Source organism: Peromyscus eremicus, chromosome 6, assembly GCF_949786415.1.
Source record: "Peromyscus eremicus chromosome 6, PerEre_H2_v1, whole genome shotgun sequence".
NCBI classification, from domain to species: domain Eukaryota; kingdom Metazoa; phylum Chordata; class Mammalia; order Rodentia; family Cricetidae; genus Peromyscus; species Peromyscus eremicus.
This window is the reverse complement of record NC_081421.1, coordinates 1,966,507-1,986,714: the sequence shown is the minus strand read 5'-3', so window position 1 is coordinate 1,986,714 and position 20,208 is coordinate 1,966,507. Positions and strand designations below refer to the sequence as shown.

At 43.9% G+C, this 20,208-nt stretch overlaps 1 protein-coding gene across 4 annotated transcripts in view; it reads left to right on the top strand.

Annotated features, from left to right (window-relative positions):
* Dclk1 (doublecortin like kinase 1) overlaps window positions 1-19,535 on the top strand; it is a 298,047-nt gene extending 278,512 nt beyond the window's left edge. For 2 of the 4 annotated variants that reach the window (XM_059265108.1, XM_059265109.1), the window contains 3 exons: window positions 1,724-1,837; window positions 6,826-6,899; window positions 19,230-19,397. In XM_059265108.1, coding sequence (XP_059121091.1) covers window positions 1,724-1,837; window positions 6,826-6,899; window positions 19,230-19,287 — 246 coding nt within the window. In that variant the 3' untranslated portion in view covers window positions 19,288-19,397. Of the gene's footprint in view, window positions 1-1,723; window positions 1,838-6,825; window positions 6,900-19,229 lie in introns of all 4 variants that reach the window. The other 2 variants (XM_059265105.1, XM_059265106.1) reach the window with 1 other exon arrangement.
* Window positions 19,536-20,208: the final 673 nt, after the last annotated feature.

Sequence of the window (20,208 nt, the reverse complement as noted above, 5' to 3'; positions counted from 1 at the left end):
GGTCATTCCTTCCTCCCACAGCCTGGCATCCCTAATCTAGCCCTCAGCATAGTAGGTATTTCACTCGTCCTTGGTTCTGTAACCTCCCCAGTATCATCCCATTTCAACGTTTATTTCCCTGGCTTATTCTGTGAAATGGGAATATCTTTCCCTCTTCACTGTTGGAAACTCTTCCTCCAGATTGTGTTTAAAAAAAAAAAAAACCCAGACATATTAGATAATTCCTTCTTCTGACCACTAACCCATATGCTCATTATAACATGAATACCTACTGTGCGCAGGTCAGAGAATCAAGGGCTTGCATTAACAGTTGCAGAAAACTTGGAAAAGGTGGTACAACATGGTAATAGTGGACAGGTAGGTGCATAGATAATAGATAGGTCATGGATAGATATAATATGGTAGATTAATAAGGTAACCTGATACCAGAAAATACACGTATATGAGCAAACTGACAAAATAAAAGACATTGGGGACTTAACAAAAAGCCATTGGAATGGACTGTGCTTAAATGAGGAAAATGTCTTAGAACAGGTTATTTGGACTTAAGTCTTCAAGAAAAAGAGAGATCAGAGCCCCAATAGGACCCGTTCATATTTTTTGCTTGCTGTCTTTTCCTACACCAACTAGTAAGATCTTGGTTCCCATCTAGACCTGTAGTTAATACCCGCTGGATGAATGAATGACCAATGCTGAAATGAGGAGCAGAGCTCGTGTGCAGAGAGCAGTTCATTCAGAAAGCACGTGTGGGATGCTTGGGAGAACAGCAGGTTTCTTTTCCTGGACAGAGACAAGAAACGATGTGTAAAGTGGTGAAGGGGAAAGAAAAATAAAAAAGGACCGAAAATGGACATTTCTCCCAGGTTTGAATGAGAAACATTTTACCAGTGATATACACCCTATTGTCCATTCTTTCATCTATTCCATAATTGTTTATTGAATGTGTGACATGTGCCCAGGCACTGTGCTAAGACCTGGGGATCCAGCAGTGAGCAAATACGGCCCCTGCATTCAAGGATCATGCAGCCTTTTGTCCGTCGTGACCCAGTGAGTGGTGACGCATCCTCACATCCCTGGCCACCCTTAGCCCGGGAGAGTGGTTTTTCTCAGCCGAGAGCAGAAGCCTTGGCTAAAAGGAGCTTCACGTCATAATAACAGTCACAACAGCAGATGATGTGAAAGCAGTAAGGAGGATTTCAAACTTAGGGAAGAACTTTTTGTCTAGAGGGTTGTCTGGAATTTTAGAATGACCAATTGAGCAGCTATTGTTGGCGGGGGGAGTTTATTTATGGCCACACATGCAACCAGATCTGCTCATCTCCTTAGCTTTGGATCTAAATCATGGGCTCCGAGGGAGAAGTCCTGCTGAGTCGGGCAGTTTTGAGTGAGCCCTAATAACTTTCCTTGAACATATGTCCACGGGGCCAAGGTTGAAAATAGATTTTATTAGAAACCAAAGTCACAAAATTTTGGTTCTGGAGACAAACCTCCAAGGGTCTGATGGTATAGGGCCAGCAGTTAAAAGACAGACAGCAAAGGAAGACAGTGGGAGGAGTCCTCTTAATGACAGCGTCATGAGAAAGCCTTGGTTGACTGGTCTCTGACCTCTTCCAATTCTAGGATCCTGACCTGAGATCCAGATTTCGACCTCACTTCTGTGTATCTCATTTTTGCTTTTTTTTTTTTTTTTTTTTCTTTGTTTCTCACTCTTTTTATCCTCCAGGACGACGGTCTCCCAGAAAACGAGCATCAGCTGTCAGTAGCTGGCAAGATCAAGAAGCATTTCAACACAGGCCCCAAGCCGAACAGCACAGCAGCTGGAGTTTCTGTCATAGCAGTAAGCATCTGAAATATCCACCTCTAACTTTTAAGAGCAGCCCACCCGAGAGATAGGCATTCCTTGTGAGATTCCTCCCGGGGACAGCACAGTGGGTCATTTCTTCAGACAGCAGGGAGGTGGTGTGTGTGTAGAGTGTCTCCCTGAGTGCCTCATTATCCAACACCTCCAGGGTATCTGGCAGCATATATTAATTTCATGATTTATTTTTTTAAGTTACGAAAAAAAAAAAAAGAAAAGTAAAGAAAACCTCTCCCCAAACTGGACTCTGTGCCAGTGTAAACTTCTTGACTATCAGGGGAAGCGCTCGGCATCCTTTAGTTAGGACCTGCAAGGAACGGTAAGCTGGGAGGTAGACAGCGTAGCAGAGAAGCTGGAGCAATGCAGACATTTCTACTAAATCTAGGCGAAAGGCAAAACAGAGCAGAAAGCAAACCCTGAGTGCTGTTCAGAGAGACTGGATTGCTGGGAACACCCAGTGAAGTCACAAGGTCTCATTCCTTCGGAATCTGTCAAGTTGACATCTTTTGTCATTTGCCATTTTATTTGATGAGGTTGCACTGGATTTTGTTTTTCCTGTTCTACACATGCAGGCATACACCATATGTAATTTGATAGCTTCTCTAACAAAGATTAAATTGGTCTAAGAAATACTAAAACCTCAAACTTCCTGGTGTCAAATTCTGGAGTGCATATATCGACATCTCAGATCACTTGAGTTTTTTAACCATTTCCTCTTCAGTCAGACTATGTACATTTTAGCAGCACACTCTCTGTGAGAGTCACTCAAGCTGTTCCCCTTTTCTCAACAAAGAATTTAGGGTGATAGCGAACCTTGGGAGAGTATTCATGCTGTGGACAGCCCTACTGCTCAGCGCATGAGCAGTGTTCCTGGTTAATCCTTTCTATGGGTGTGTTTCAATGTTCTGTTTTTCTTTTCGTTTTTGGTCTTGCTAGAGTGCCAAAGCTAAGACTCCCATAAGGACCAAGGACCACTTTCACAGTTCCCGGTCTGATAGGGACTTCCTGACTTTGCAAGTAGCACAAAGACAAGCTTGCTCTTACTGTTTCCATCTCACAGTCCTCCGGGGACCTTTTTCCATACAGTGTGGGTAAATGACACATGAGTAGACAGATAGTTGTCCTTAGAATGTAAACTCCCCTAGATGTTCCTCAGCAATGCTGAGGTTTTACACACTCAAGCTATTCTCTTTGCCTCTCCTTATCTCTTTCCAAGAAAATTCAGTGGGAAAACAAAATCGACTGTCCTCCATGTCTTCCAGAGTTTCATTGTTCTCTGTCATCAGCTAGGAATTTTTGTAAGCTACTATCTCTTGGGGATACCCAGAAAATCCAAAACTCTGTTTTCATAGATCTGGCTATTCTAAAAGATTTGGCTCCAGTGGGCCCCCATTTTGGAATGGGTGGCCAGCACCCTGTCCACTAAAAGGATTGTTTCTTACCTCCTGCTCCTGGCTCGTTGCTGATAAAGAGAATATTTTTCCCACCTGGGACATTTGGTTTCTTTTTTTTCCTCTATAATTTCATCTTAATCGATCTTTAGTTGAGTTTGCTTTGTCTGTTTAGTAATGGTTTGTTTAAGTATTCTGGGAGTCCTGTAATGACTATGGACGGAAATTTCTGTGTGATTTTTCCAGTCAGCAAATGATACATCTTTGAGGGCAAATTCTATTTTAATCAGGTGCTGATAACCTGAAACCAAGTCTTTACTAATTTATTACATTATGAATTTGTTAAAACTTCATCAAACTATCTCAACAGAATATCAGTTGTCACTGATATTTTTTTTCTAAGTATCACAACTACACCATTTTGAATGCAATTGTTTTCTTTTGCTTTTCTTTGTTTTGTTATTGGGTTTTGTTGTTGTTGCTGCTGCTGCTGCTGTTGGTTTGCTTCGTTTTTCTTTTTGAGACAAGATCTCACCTGTACACCATGCTGACCTAGAACTCATTATGTAGCCCAGGCTGGCTTCATTCAAACTTGAAATAGCCCTCCTATCTCAGCCTCCTGAGATATGAGTCACTGTGCCCAGCATGAATGCTATTGTAAGAGGAGAGGTCTCAGTGTATCACTGATGTATTTTCCATGGCAACCAAACCACAATATAAGTATGAGTTCCAGAGTGCTAACTTTGAGTTACCCCTGAACTGGATGCACATTTAAGGCGCTTTAGCCATTCCACACTACTTGGGTATAATCTGCATGGAAGCCACTGCTATTCAAACTTCAAGTATGAGAAAGATATCAATGCCAGTATCAAAAGGGAGGGTCTGAACTCACCTGCCTTCTCCAGGATGCTTTTCCCACATCAGCATCTCCATCTTCTACAAAGACTCCTGGAAGTTGCAAGGCCTGGGGAGAGCTGGGAATTGGAAGCTAGCCACAAGGACTGCCTTGCTTTTAGCTTTCCGAATAGCACTGGCAAATTCTGTAAACTTGTTTCTGGTCTTAAGTACAAAGACTAAGTATTTGTAGCGGTTCTCTCACAAGATTAAGTAATGTTAAATAACATTGGTATCAAATAATATGCCCTTCCAAACTCTGTGTATGACCACAGAGCAATAATCTTGTATGAGACAGGACTTCAGTGGAAGGTGAACTAAATACCTTTTATGAATGGGATAATCTATAAAGACCACTTACAATTTAATAATTCTGGTTTTATTCCCCCATGATAAGAACTTCTCCACTAAACATAACACAGTGATGATTTCTGTTTGATAAGTTAAGTAAAAATAAGTTTCCTTCAAGCAGATTTTTCTCCTGAGCGTCTATGTGCTCCCAGAAGGCTATGAAACACGTGCATTTTACTTTAAATTGTCTTTATCTTACATAGTCCTGTTATTTTTTAATTATATGCACTCCTGGAATTTTTTTAAATTAGATTAGAGTGTCAGTTTGTGGAATTTTTTTTCTTTTCCTTCTTTTTCTGGAAACAGTCATGCCATTGGTCTTTACATAGGACTTGTCTTTCTTTAGTTAGAAATCTACCTGGCACAGAGCATCAGTGATTATAAAGGAGTTTGTGACCTGCTTGTTTTCTTGAGTGACACAAGAACAAAGGGGCATACAGTCTCAACAACACTCTCCGCTCACGGGTGTCACCTGCGACATCAGTGTCGTTTAACACGGATGCACAGTCTGAACCACACTGGCTTGTTCATGTTACTACTTCTGCCCTGCTCTCATTCCATACACTATTGAGAACAGGGGAAGGCCAAAGGATGGCTTCATGTGAGGCTGCACAAGGGTCCCAAATTGGCTGGGAACATAATTACCAACCGGAGATCTTGGGGGTCATGGAGCCCTTCGAAAAGAGTGGAAAATGACCTAATGTTGTTGAGTCTGGCAGTGTGGTCAAAGGAGGATCCATGTTGTCCATAAAACCAAGATATTCTGCCTCTTAGAAGGATTCATTATCCTGACACCTTTTTTATCAGTTGGGCGAGTTAAAAAAAAAAAAAAAAACAGGGAAACAAAAGGTTATTAAAATGCAATTTATAGACATGAAATGGAATTAGAGATGACATTTTAACGGTGGACTCTCTGAGAGCCGAGAGGGGAGGGAGGCATGATTAGATTTGCCCAGCTTGATGAAGGACCCATGACTAAGATGACACTTCCAATTTCTCCCCCATTTAGTGCTGTTTATTGTTTTAGTTGATAATTTTCCTAATGCTTTAACATTGTCGTTTTGAATTCTGTTCGTACAAGTAGAGCATTTCAGTCTAATTGAACAAATCCATACTAATCAGCTAATATGTGATTCTGGGAAGCTGGGTTCAACAGCCCTTGTGCCCTGCTCTATGACACTCCGCCTCTAGATGGCAGTAGAGAACTAGTTACTTGCCACCCTCTTTGTGGCCTAAAATAGGGGCCAAACAACCATCTCCTAGAGAGCAAGTGTGCTGCGAGGTTTTTCTCTTTAAAAAAAAAGGGGGGATGGGGGTGAAATAAAACATTTTGAAGATTACAACCTCACATTGCTTTCTCTGAACACTAGTACAGCCTAATTTCCAATCAGAACACCCAATCTTCAGAGTGGTTTTTAGTTTAAATGCCTGGTGCCCTGGCATGTTTTTGAAATGCCTTTTGTGAATTAGTAGAAGCTGTCAGGAGCATCAAACCGGTGAGACGCTTGAAAGAACTCCAGATTCTCTGTTTCCAAAGCAAGGTGCATCCTGGGTGGGCAGAACAGGGCACAGGCAAGCAGGGGGCTATTGTTCTCCAGATTTGGGCATTGAGGCTTCTTCCCAGGTAGCCAAACGCTGACACATTACTCCAGAATGGATGGTATTGGGAACTCACCTGGTATTGCATTTGCTATGCCTTTTGTTAACGCTAAGCACTTAACTGCTCATATATGCTTTAATGTTCAGAGAAAGCTATTTTTCATTTAATTTTTTTTTCTAGAGAAACTGTACTAGCTCATCTCTTTAGTTCAGGAATATAATTAAGAATAGCTATATTTTTGAAGATCCTCTCCCTCTTAACTCTAAATATTTGTGATGTGTGTACTTTTCAAACCTCATCTTTTCCTTTTATTTTATAGTTATAAAGCTGTGAGTTTAAGCCTACTGGGTGTTGTTGGGTGGGTGCTCACAGTGACTAATGCTGATTTCACTTTAACTGCAAAGCATTTTCTATTGTATATATAGAAAGGTGTTTATAGCTTTTGAAATTGAGGACATTGTTAAATGTATATGCAAAAACTGGTTTGACAGACTAGATCTAGCCTAACAAATTGGCATCCAAGATACTCGAAAGGGATTTGTGTTTTTTTGTTTTTGTTTTTGTTTTATTTTATTTTCAATGTGCAGATTACATTATTAGCTAGCTGCTCTGCAGAAAAGGCCTCATCACTGTGTGTACGTACGTATGTAGTTAATGAAGAGCTTGGACTGGAGTCTTAATTCTCGAGCACAATGTTGATCCACTGAGTTGCCCCATTTCTCTCTGCTCAGCTGGACCACGGGTTTACCATCAAGAGATCAGGGTCTTTGGACTACTACCAACAACCAGGAATGTATTGGATAAGGTATGAGATGGTGCAGCTCAACAGTCAGTGTTTCCATGGCAACGTGCTGGCAGTCTCCATTTACCAGTTCCTTCAGTGGATAAACATGTTTTTGATTTGTTACTCAGTCCATATGCTGCTTTATCAGTTTCATTTTAATCTTGATTGAGATGCCACACCCCCTCATTCCTTTTTTTCACCCATTATTCACACTGACATTTGCCAGCTTTCTTTCCATTGCACATGCTCAGTATCGATTTCCCCTTCCGGTTAAAAGGACAGTATATTCCACGCTGACGCCAAAGCCTTCGCCTGCTGTTGCTGATTGCAGCAGTGATGTTTCCAGAGCTCTGCTGTCCTGTAACAAACGGAACTGCAGAAGCACCTTAGTGTGAGCTCTATAGAAGCATATACTGTCATTTTAAAGTCATCCAGCCCGACCCGAACCTCCTTAGATGACGGAACAATGCATTTACACGTTAGCAGTAGAAATGCCTCCCAGCGCAGTGGGCTACAGAATGCATTGTGTGTGTTGGTGAGCTTGTGTTTTTGAATTCTCCTCCTTTTTGTTTTGTTTCTGTTTGACCCTTTTCTCCGCCCCTCTATGTACTAGCTACTGCATGAAATGACTTTCTGATATTTTGTAATTGTCAGATTTAGTTGGCTTCTCTGCTTGAGCAAGGGGGTCCATGGGAAGTCTTGACTTGTTTAACCGGCTTGTGAATTCTATCCCATCGTTCCCTCTTCCAGTCAATGGCCCTGGCATCTCCCGCAAGGGGCATTGTGTGTGTATCTCTCTAGAGTTACCCACAAGCAAGATGACTTTTGATGGTTTGAGAAATGAATTCTGAGAAGTTCTAGGGAACTTCTCTTCACCTTAATGTCTCCAAAACGATCTCCAGGTAAAAGCTCCATAATGTAGTACTTGCCAAGAAAAGCCCCTGCCCCTAGCCGCGGCACTGGTTTTCCTTAAATAATGGAGTCTGTTGGCAGTGCCAGAGTGTCTTCCTGACACTGTCTCAGGGATCAGACTGCGGAATCCACCAGAATAAGTTTACATTCATGTGGGTATAGACAGAGATCTACTTTATATATAACGTGCATAAATTTGCCCTCTCATTATGGCTCCTAATTATTTCTTATAATTAGGGTCTCAAAATAAAGGGCTTAGAAAACCAGCACAGGCCACACTCTGACAAATCATCAAAAACGTAGTAAGGTCATGATCATTTCTAGATCTGCTTACAATAGGAAAACCCCTAGCCTCGGTAAGACGTCTAAGAGATTTTTCCTGAGAAGGCTCTTAGTGCCTTCAGGATTGGTCTAAGGGAGAGGTCCCCTAGCCAGTGCTTCATTTACCTAAGTAAATTAGCTTTGGGGGAGGGGGAGTTAATTACGAGTGGCCTGCACACAGACCCAGCTTTTGACTTTTTAGCACGGAAGGTGATATAAACGAGTACACATTTCACAAAAGCTAATCTTCCCAGTAGATTTCACACACTGCGCACACTCCTGGAACAGACTCTGTATCCGGCACAGAACATTCCCAGCACCCTGGAAGCACCCTCTCGGGCCTTCCCAGGGGATGCTTTTGTCCCAGGGGTAAAGGCTAACTGGAAAGTCTACCTGTGGTGATTAGTCTTGCTCCCTTTCATACTTTATGTACATTGAATCATAGCATGCTGCAGCCTTTCTTATCCTATGTCTCCTGTCCTGGGGCATATCAGCCAGACATGTACATGTAGAATTGATAGATGGTAAAAAAATAGGCATCGTGTGTGTCTAATTACATCTATACTTACTTGTGTTAAGAGAGAGAGAGAGAGAGAGAGAGAGAGAGAGAGAGAGAGAGAGAGAGAGAGAGGGAGGGAGGGAGGGAGAGAGAGAAAGAGAGAGAGAGAGAGAAAGAAAGAAAGGAAGGAAGGAAGGAAGGAAGAAAGAAAGAAAGAAAGAAAGACTGGCATCCTTAAATTCATCTAATTTCAGAAAAAGGAAAATCCTGAGGAATTACAGAATTAAGGGTAGGCGCAATGTGTCAAGTAAGCATAATAATCAATACATGTGACCCAGCATTAAAAAGACTAACTACAAGCTAGTGATGGTCCCCATCGGCAGACAAAAATGACACATCCCTGAATAATGGGCAGGAGCAGATGGGAGATAATCTCTTTTTTCTTCCACACATAAACTGCTCTGTTTTCCAGCTGGGGGCAGTAACAACAATGTTTATAGTTACTGCTGCATCAACAGCGCACACAGTATGTAAAGCTAAACAGGAGATTTGACACTGAAGTCTCATTGCCATCTATGCTTAATTAGGAAGTTTTATAATGCCATTTAGACCCAGAATGAACACGCTCTCCTCGCTGATCGCAAATGCTTCCCTTTTATCTCCGGGGAAGTGGGAGCATTCATCTACCCAGGGTGGCAGGCCAGCTTTTCCACATAAACCATCATCGCAGGCAAACAACCCACTCCCAGTTGCTGTGTTTATAAGCGCTCCTGGCTGTTGACACTGTTCCGAGCAAAGCACTTCGGAGTCCCACTCACATTTACAAAGTAGTTCACATGAGGGTGTCAGCTAGTAAAACCATCCGCATGAGGTGCCCCAAATCTGTGGAACCCTCTTAACCGACATTTTAGTGATCCTGGAGACATGACGGGGTGTCCATTTTCCTTCCTCTCCTTCATGCCCCTGACTCTTCGCAGCAACTCCCCTCTCTACCTACAGCCAGGGAACTGCATTCTCCGGCTAGCCCCTTTATCTAGGAGGCCTTACCACCCAAAGCCCAAGCTCACTACTATTCCACACCCCCTGAAACATTGCTTCTCCTTGCTATAAGTCCCAGGAAAACGTACAGCCTACTCTATCGCTCCCTGCTCCCAGAGGAGACCTAGTCACATCATTTCTACCTTTCTCAAGTACAGCTGTCCCTGTGGCTGATGCCGTGGCCACAAACACACAGAAAAGAATTCTGCATCTGAAGTGTGCAGACTGTGGCCATGGCCAAAATGAAGTACCTCAGTTAAATAAAACAAACACCAAAGCAGGAGGCCAGTGCTGAATAAGATGAAATGGGGAGGTGAGACAGGACAAAGGGGTGATTGAGTTCCCAGGCATGACGTGACTGAAATGTGCATATTGGTACCAACCCCCTCCCGAAACAGTGAGTAATGAGGCAGAGCTCCAGCAGCCGGGCACCAGCTTTGGGAGGCTATCAAATGCTGTCATGCTCCACTGTTAAAAGGAATGGGGTCTGTTAAATGGATCTTGCTGGGTGCAGGCTTGAAAGGGGTGTCCCTATTGAGGCCAGATAGGATTCTCAGCATACTGTGAGCACAGCAGAGCTCTGCCAGCCACGGCCAAGGAGGCCGGCTTGGTGGCGATTCACCTTGGCCTTGCTGTGCTGAGTCCCAGAGGCTGCCAGAGGACAGGAGCAGATGCCTCTGTAACGACATGGGCTTGACCACTCCTAGCCCCTGCCCCACCCCTGGCTTCTTCTGTAACAGAGGGGTAAGTTTAAAGCCTCCAACAAATCACAGACAAACCTCAAAATCAACCATGCTTTGGTGGCAGAGATGCTTCTAGAGAACAGTGAGCGCTGGGCCCTGCAGTTCTTCCTTAGGAAACCCTGAGGTCTCAGGCCAGATTTAAAAAAAAAAAAAAAAGAACACTCCGTGTTTATTGCTGTGGCAAGAAGGGCAGGAATAACTGGGCATGGTAGTACATGCCTTTGATCCCACACTTGGGAGGCAGAGGCAGGTGGATCTCTCCATAAGTTTAGGGCCAGCCTGGTCTATGCAGCAAATTCCAGAGCAGCCAGGAGTTACACAGTGAATAGTGAGCCACCCGGGCCATATTTCACCAAGCCAAGATGATGGCTGTTCAGTTTTGATTTGTCTCATTTGATTTGTTTTCAGAGGCCTCTTCTGAGAGCTTTTCAACAACATATACATCTTTCCATAAATTCAACCTTAACTAGAAAGGAGAGAAGGGAGGGGTACCTAAGTCCTCCTCAGTGGGTGTGAACGGAAGAATCTGTCCCTTTCCCTGGGGTCCTGGGCAATCCAGTGTCTACTAACTACCGCTCAGTGTCTATTTTTACTTCACTGTCCCTGTTTTTGACTTAAAGGTAGACATCCACTGTCTTTTCTACACACTCGTTTGTGCCACATTTTGCAAGTAGGCCTTGGTCACGTTCCCCGAAGAGACTCAGTCACCAGACAGCAGTAAACAGGAAGGCCAGGGGGCCTCTCTCCCAGGGGGCAGCATAAGGTCTCTCAAGAAAGAGAATAAATATGTGTTTCCAAGCTGGAGTCAAAGGATTCTCAAAGACATGAGGAGCATACACCACATTAAAAACTGAGAAGCCTTGAGCGTTGGTTCAAATCCAGCAGCCCTTGAGAGAAGGGAGTTTGGGGGGCAGAAAGCCTGGGGTTTGGAGCTGACCTTTCTTGCACCCTCATCTGTCCCAGCCCCCGAACAGTTCAGGAAGGACTCCCTTGTGTTTCCCTCACGTCCCAGAGAAAGGCACTGCCTAGCAGACAGATGCCTGAGAAAACTGGCGATTCTTGAGGTGGAATCAGGAACTTTCCTAATACTTTCCCCGGGTAAGCACCTGACCTTTAATGAGCGTTGGCAACAGCTACCTTCACTCAGGTGTCCAAAGCAGAAAGTACCAATGCAGAGTTAGTTTAGAAGGCTCTGCTGTAGGACAGGATTGGCATGCTACAACAAACGGTAGGATCTAGCCTTCTTCCTGTTTCATTTTTTTAAAAAAGAGTTTTATTAGAACAGCGCTACATCTATTCATTGACACGTTGTCTGTGGCTGCTGATGCCCGTCTGTGACAGATCTGAAAAGTTGTATCAGAGAACCAAATGACTCGAAACCCGAAACTCTTACCCATCTGACTCATTGCAAAAAGTCCCCGTGTTTAAGGGTGAAGGGCCGTTTTAGATTAAAAGTACCATCTATTAAAAATGAAAATTTCATTAGAGTAGGAACGGGACCTATTTAAGATGGTATCTTTGCTAAATTAATGAATGAATAGTTGAACCCCAAAGAAGAAATTTTTAGGTTGGATGTGTTTTTGATGAGGTGGAGTTGGGGTAACCAGACCACATCTAAGATACTCTGGAGATGTTTCATTTTTAACAACCCAGGAGTATTTGTAAGACTTTTGGCTAAGCTAGACTTGTATTTACAATAAAAGCACCTAGTCCCTGACACACCTGTAGGGCCCAACTTGTTTTTTAATTTTTACAGATTTGCGTAGGACAAACCCTGTCTGTGGTAATTCCTTAGCTCCCTAGTGTGATCAGGAGCAGAGACGTGGAGGTTCAGTTTCTCTTCTGTGAGGAAACCAGAGGCTGCAGAGCAGATGAAGGAAGTAAATTCAATCTTCTGGAAGCCCGAGCAAAGGCCACCATTGTAACCCTCGGGTGGGAGGGAGGCTGTGAAGATGGTGGAGCCAGGCTAGTTGAGGTTCCTTTACACACCTAGTCTCAAAGTCCTGTATCCGGTCAAGTTAGCAGACATGGAAGCACAGTCAGCCTTCCCAGGAAGACGGGAAACAATGCTTCACAGAGTCACCTTGAGGAAACCGCAGGGCAGGCTGCTTGGTTCTGTCCTGTGCAGGCCTCCTTTTGCCGTTTTAACGGTGACTGTTACTCTAGGGGAAATCTGTGCCAAGTCTCCAGGTACTTTGCAGTTGCTGGCAAGGCCTCCAAAGGATCCACCAGCCAAACAAAACAGAACAGTAATAACCATGACAATAAAGACAACAGAATGAGGGGGGATACCCGGATCAATTTGTTAGTTTAATTTTAATGGCAAGCAAATTATAACTTAGTCCCTACAGAGTGAGGGTTAGCAAGGAGCGGTTTCCTGAGATTAATGCCCCAGCCTCCTAGGTAGTATGAATAATGGATGGGCTAAAAGGCAAAATGCACAATAATGTTCTTTTATTAATGAAATGAAGACTCGTTGTGATGGCTGGCAATAAATTAGGAAAAGCCAAAGAGGGAAAGTCATCAACACTTGCGCCTTTGAAAAATGTAGTTTCCTAAATCCAGTAATTACTGCCATGACAGAAAACACCACCGCACAACGGAAATGAAGTACATCCCTTGTGAATCCTGCCTGTATTGCAGAAGAGAAATATTTTTGATCCATAGACCGTAAGGTCTATTATTTGCTAAGAGAAAACACAGCCCATTACAGTAGATTGATGGTGATATTAAGCATTCTGGTGGAATTTCATAGGTGGACGTTTTCCTGAGGATCAGGCGTTGAGACACACACACACACACACACACACACACACACACACACACACACACACACACCTTCAGTGTGTGCACGTGGAATCTAGAAGACAGTATAGGAAGGAAGCATGTCCAAGGTCACATCATTAGCTGAGCTAGGACAAAAAGCTAATTCTCCCAACTTCTACCCACTGCTGCTTCCAAGAGGATTAGGCTAAAGCTGCCAGACAAGACAGGCATTAACAGAGATATGTGATGCCTCCTAGCAGCAAAGACAAAGCTGATACTACAGCTCAGACTCCTGACTTCTGCCCAGCCTTCCCCCACCATTGCAGCATTTCCCTCTTTAACATTGCACAGGGACCAGGGAGAGAAAGTTCAAGTTCACTTGTGCATATTTTCAAATTTACTGTCAGAAACGGGATTAAAGTATCCGAGTAGAGCATGGAGCACAGGCTTACTCATCAGCAATAGAATTCACTGGCCAAAGAGTTCTCCTGTTTAGACAAGGGCTGCCTTTTATTTCAGTGTGCCTGGTCTTGTGGTGACCCAGGAACAGGATAGATATTAATTCCTTTTAGATTTCCAGTTATGCGGAGTGCAGTTACCTGAGTTGCTGTGTAACTGGCATATTATAAACATCCATCACCTGCTACAGTAGCAGCCAGGGGCTTTGTCAGAGTCAAAAGCTAACAGTTTGAGCTGGGTATTTGCGGTGTTTCTTCTGTGTAGGATGGGCCTTTATTAGTCTGTTTCTCTATATCATTTCATTTTCCAATGATATGTTCTTTCAACCAAGCTCCCCAGTACACAGCATGGGGACCAGGCCACACATGCATTTGAAGTAACTCCTACTTGATCAGCATTGGAGTCCTAAGGAGTCCTTGCTTACCTCTAACTTGTGGTCATTAACATAAAAATGTGATACTCCAGTCTTGAGATTCTCTTAGGGGCTCTTAATGAAATGGAGACTCACTGAGGAGACTCTTGAGATTTCAATAGCAAGTCTATTCATGCTGGTTCCAACACAACCACCATCACTGAGAGAACAAATTACAAAATAAATCTGTCAGGAGGTCTGATGTGTTCATGGGACATCCAGCCTGCACCTGAAGACACACTCACTTTGCAAAGATAGGCAGTAGGAGGCGGTACTGAGCATCTTTGGTATCTGAGACTCTTGTATGCTTGATAAAAAAAAACGAATAAATAAGTAAAGCTGCCTCTCAGCCATTCAGAAATGGCCTGGAATTTAAATGTGTAACACAACACTTCTGAGGACAAATCATGCTTCACATGCTTAGGGGAGAGTTTCCAGTTTGCTACGTTTACAGAACAATCTCTCTTGAGAATACATCACCACAGGTAGACCTGTTTTCTTGCTGAATTTATCAGTTCTGAAAATGCATAAGAGGGCTACAGACTCCAGCTGTAAATAGTAAACTGTACGTATCTGAAAGGCGTGCTAATTTTGAGGGCTCTAATTACAATTCTAAAGAAATCATAAATGGAAGAGCACTAACTGTGAGCAGAAACTGCAATTTGCCAATGCAGGAATAACAGAAAAAATGATTTTCTATGACATAGGAATAATTTTGCAAATATTTGAAACATATTAGATTCTGAAGTATTGACTCTATTAATTTCTTTCTTTATAATTTCACAGAGCTGGTAGGGGTTCTATTTTATAATATTATTCAGAACATGCATAATCACCTAAAATAATTCTGGATTGAATAAGAAGTGTGTGATACATGCCTAGTTAGTATGCCACAGTCAGATAAGTATTCTGGAAGTTTCTGGTTGCACATAGAGGAATTTACATGAAATCTGAGAAATCTACACAGAAAGGGTGGTAAAAAGCCAGTGTGCAATTAAAGGCAAAAGGTTTGGTCAAGAGGAGTTTAGCGGGTGATGCACTGTACTAGATGAATTGTGATTAGGTCTTGGCGAATCCACACATTGGGCTGGGCAGAGGAGAAGAAGTCATGTCAGGTGAGGAGCAGCTTGAGCCAGGATGCAGAGCTGAGGATAATCAAGTGGATTCATAGCTTTGCCAGGGGACTGTTTTGATGGTATGGGATGAAAACCCAAACCAGACTGGTTGATGCACAAACAACACTTATATTGTCTATAACCAGATAGGTCTGTGGGTGGGTTCTGTCTTTGGCGGTAGGTAGATAGAGCACTCATTCAAAGCCCAGTTCCCTTCCGTCCTTCACACTTTTCTCACTGAATTGTCTCGGATTCCAATATCCTGTGGTATTGATTTGAGAAGCCATCATCTGGAAAACTGGCATTCATTGTTAAGGTGAATTGTCGGAGACAGTTTCAGGGTGTCCTGTGGACTTGGGTAGGTGTCTATCCTGGACCTGTCAGCCTAGGCTTGCTTCTAGTGGCAAGCCCAGCACTTCCCCTCTCATAGATATGGTAGGGTCACCTTCCCTGGAGTCAATATGAGAGTGGAAAGGTGTCCGAAAAGAAACTAAGGCAGGATTGACTAAGGTAAGCAGAGCAAAGGGATGGATTCTGGGAAGAACCAGTGTCTGCTAAAGGGCCCCAATGGGTTTGCTGATGTCACCAATCAGTTCTGAGGAATAACAGGAACTCGACACTGGAGAATTTTCCTGTCAGTGCGTTGGCGAGGCTGGGACAAGGATTTAGACTTTACGAGGAATTGTAAATACACTGGACCTTGTGAAAATTGACCTGTCAGCTTCTTGCAGGATGTACTGGAGATTGGGTACCCCAGAGGGAAGTAGGTGACCTCTGTTGGAACTCCTCATATTTCAATAGTCACCAAGTTCATAATGTATCTGTTGTGTGCTGTGAACTGTGGAGAATTCAGAGAAGGCACCTAAGGCTTGATCATGGCCCTTTATATAGTCTGTAAGATGGGGAAGAAAACAGTCATTGGTGATTTATGCAGGACACACAGTAAATGCACTACAAACCACACTGTTGTGGGAATGGAGATGGAGAAACCTCCTAAAATGAACCACAGTCCTTAGAGCTAGAAGCAGAATGTGCCGGGGCTCAGGGTGCAGAGGCTTACGGAAAGAAATACCCTCTATGTGGTCTTTGGTTGCGCTATTGATAACTGCTACAGTGACCCAGATAGGCAGGAAACCCTCATTTCTGTAGAGAGCACCAGGCCTAGGAGGTCATAGTCCCCCAGATTCAGGGGGCTTGGACTGGGTAGATCCTGACTTACTGTTCCCCAAGATTTCATCTGATCATCAGCATGGGGGTACCTTCAGCCTTTGGTCTTGGATACTGTCTGTGGCTAGGGTCTGTCCCTGCTACTTGGGATGAGAACGGAGTTGAGGTGAGCTGGGCACACATGGAGACTTTGCTTTATTCTGTTACAACAGATGACAGAGTAAATGCTTGCCTGGGCCTTGTGCAAGAGACAGGAGTTCTGTTCTTAGGGCCGTACATGGGAAAATCCTTCCACATACTGAGCCTCAACCGCAGTCCTATAAAGACAGAGCCCTGGACAGAGATGCTCTGGACAGCCTCTTTCACTCTCAAGCATCTCTAAATCCAATAGAAACTGCCCTCTGACCCTTACCCCAGAATATACGATAGGGCCAATACACCTTTCTACGAAGTGCCGTGAAATTTGGGAGCGTGGTGGCACACAAAGGTTTATCTAGGAAGGTGACCACTTAGAACGCTACTAATGAGGGAGTTAGGCAGGACATGTGGAATTGGGCACTTAAACAAGGCAGAGAGAGGCTTCTCTAGGCAAAGGAGCAAGGAAGGAAGACAACAGGATCACCCCAAGAAAACCTGAAGAGAGGAAGGCCAAAGTGAGGGGCCATCTGAGCACAGGCTTAACAGGAGCGCCACCTGCTTCTGCACCGTGTTCAGCGGTTCTGGAAAAGTGTCCCACTGCAGTGGCACGTGACTTAGAGCAGCTGAACACTCAGCTAATGATAGCCATGTGAGGGAGATCAGGAACTAAACGTCTGAAGGTCCTTGAGAATTCAACAAGGAGAATCACAGTTGAAGTCCATCTCAACAAGTCTGTCATTGGATTGGTGCATGATGGGAGGTGCCAGGCAAGGGCGTGAGGGGGAGGGGAACTTCTCCCAGTCAGCTTGTGATGGGGCGTTCTTTTGCCTCCATTGCTTAATTTTCAAACCTTATCTTGCATCAAGTTACAAAGGCAAGAAGAAAGTGCCTCACACCTCTGCAAGCCTTGCCTGCTAAAACATTTTCAAACATCCAATTTTATCTGCAGCAATTCTGTAAGTGTGAGAAGAGGCCACGCCTGCTCCTTGTATTGAATAATGACGGGACTGAATGAATGGGCCACACAGAGCAGTACACATTCCCTGTGTGTCCTTCCATGCCTGGCGGCCTGTGTTCCCCCATCAGCATTCTGTCCAGTGCCAGTGAGTTTCATCCACAGAAAGGTAGAAATACAGCTATATTTTTTATGACCAGGAGACGAGTTTATATTACCCTTGGATTAACTACAGAATGCTTTTTATGTCAGACAGACTAAATAGACATCTGTTTTCTACAAACATCCAACTCCACACAAACAGAGCATTCTCAGTTTGCTTTGAAAAGCAAAATACCATGTGTTGTGACTTTACAGTGTTTTAAATAAAGTTAGGAATTTAGGTTTGTGAGCCTGAAGTGTTCATGAAATCAGTGGGTATGAGACCCGAAACTACACATATGAGGCCCTTTAAAAATTCAATGGGGGGCAGAATCAAGGCAGACATTTTAACAGAGAAGCCATTGGATCATGCTTTAGCCGTTCTGTGAAGCGAGAAGTGAATTATTAAAGTTTATCGCCCTCATTGGCTCCTAACACGGTTACTCAGCGTGTGCATCGTTTTTAAAGTGGAAACGGCTCAGCCTAAGTAAGCCATTTACTACCCCGTTCTACACGCTGTCTCTATTTCGCCCTTTATTGCTTCATTTTGGAACTTTGATTGCTTTCTTTTAGATCTAAGATTGTCCTAATGCTATTCTGCAATCGTGCAAGGGGCTTAGTTTTCACTTTGTTCTCAGAACCAGGCTGGCTATAAATTTATCTCAGTTCTTTGAAGAAACCAACAGTAAAAATTTCCAGAGGAAAAAATGGCGGCAGATATCCTCGCAGAGGGAAAGTAAGCTCTTAAAAACGGAGTAGCCTCCAGGCTACATCCCTTTAAAGAGGGACTTTCGGGCAAGGAAGCCTTCACCTTCCACTGTGACCCGTGTTCAGTATTTTTCTTCCAACTTTGTGCCTGCTCTTCTGGTTTCTGTCAGGGTTTCGCTGTAATGGGCCTGTCCCTCCCCGCACCCACTAAATATGAGATGAAGTCACATTGTGTCCCCATACTGATGTTGTAATAACGTCTGGGGTCACAGCCAGGTAGCACATCCCGGATATCGTCTGAGGTTTCCTTGGTAAAATTAGACAGAGACAAGAGGAATTCTCAAAGAAGACAAAAACAAAAACAAAAAACAAAAACTACTCACTTTCATGAAATTGGACTTTGTAAAGTGAAACCCACAGGATGTAGTCATTGGGCTTAATTTCATTCCAAGCCATGTTCCCTTTCAGGCATTGGCTTCATTAAAATTCACCCCACCCCTCCCAAGGTTCTGCCATATCCCCTGATCAAGAGACAATAAGATCACTTAGAGGGAAAATTGCTAGCACAGCAGGGAGAGCTTGTGGCAACATTTCTACCTCTGACGACTTCATCACCCTTCAGTCTTATTACTTCTGTGCCCTAAGCTGCCTGTTGGCCAACGTGACCCAAGAGGCTTGTTTCCCTGTCCCACACAAAGGACTGACGCTCCCGTTTAATGTGGGGATGATTCTGGAAGGTGCTGGGTGATAGGCATGAAGCTGGTAGCGCTGGGTGGGTTGGAACCTGTAACATTGCCTGTGCCTGCTGCCTTCATGACCAGGTCCTTAACCAGCTCCCCACAATGGCGACTGTTGACGTAAGTGAGCCATGATGGGTTAGTTTGGCCAGCATACTCTCCAACTGCAAAACATCTAGAGTCTCTCCTGCCATGTCCCCTGGCCTAATTGTCCTCTTTCTCATTTTATGCCCCTGCTAGACCACCGCTCTTGATAAGGAGAGGCAGGTTTTCCGACGAAGACGCAACCAGGATGTGAGGAGCCGGTACAAGGCACAGCCAGCTCCACCAGAACTCAACTCGGAATCGGAAGACTACTCCCCCAGCTCCTCTGAGACTGTTCGCTCCCCCAATTCGCCCTTTTAATAAGACCCTTTTACTCAAAGTCCTAGCTTAACCCTTTAAGACTCTGAGACTCCCCCTCCCCCAAACTTCTGTAAAACAGGTTCATCTGATCTATCTAGCACTCAATGCTTGAATGGCAGAACAGAAAGTATGTTTTGGGTATCTTTGTAGCAAGTTCCCTTTACTGAATGAGAAGGCATGTGGTGTTTGTGACGATGGTAATTTGCTGCTAATAGGGGTCCTTAAAGGGTTAAGGCTAATTTGCAATTTTGTTTTAACATAGAAGCAATGAATGTTTTCATCAGTCAAGCTAGTATCTGCAATATGTAACAGCACATGTTAGCCCTCTGAGTGCATAGAATTTTCTTTAGATTCCTTGCTGGGGAATTTTGCAGAACCTTGGGTATATTCACACACCTTTCTTGATTTTGCTACAGACCAAGGGGCGTCATTAAGACCCTAAAATGTCCACACAAGAAGAGCATGGAGGATGATACCTTGTGGATCCTTCTCTGTGGATTTAGAACATGATAGGTTTTATAATGTTAGTCAGCAGATGCATCCCCTCATTCCTAACCATCTTATGAAGAAAGGGAATCCTTTTCCTAAGTAGTAAGCTGGTTAGCTGCAGCGAGTTCTCTGCTTTCATTGGAGGGAATTAGGTTTGTGGCAGCCTCACCCAAGTGATTGACAGTGTCTCTTCCTGTCTCCATACAAAGATGTGCTGATGACGCCCCTAAAATGCTGCTTCCTCATTAGCTGCTGCTAGTGCCAGACAGACCCTCGGGGAACCACCTAGCCTTGGCTTGTGCTTGGTGAGTTGTGGTCTGTCGGC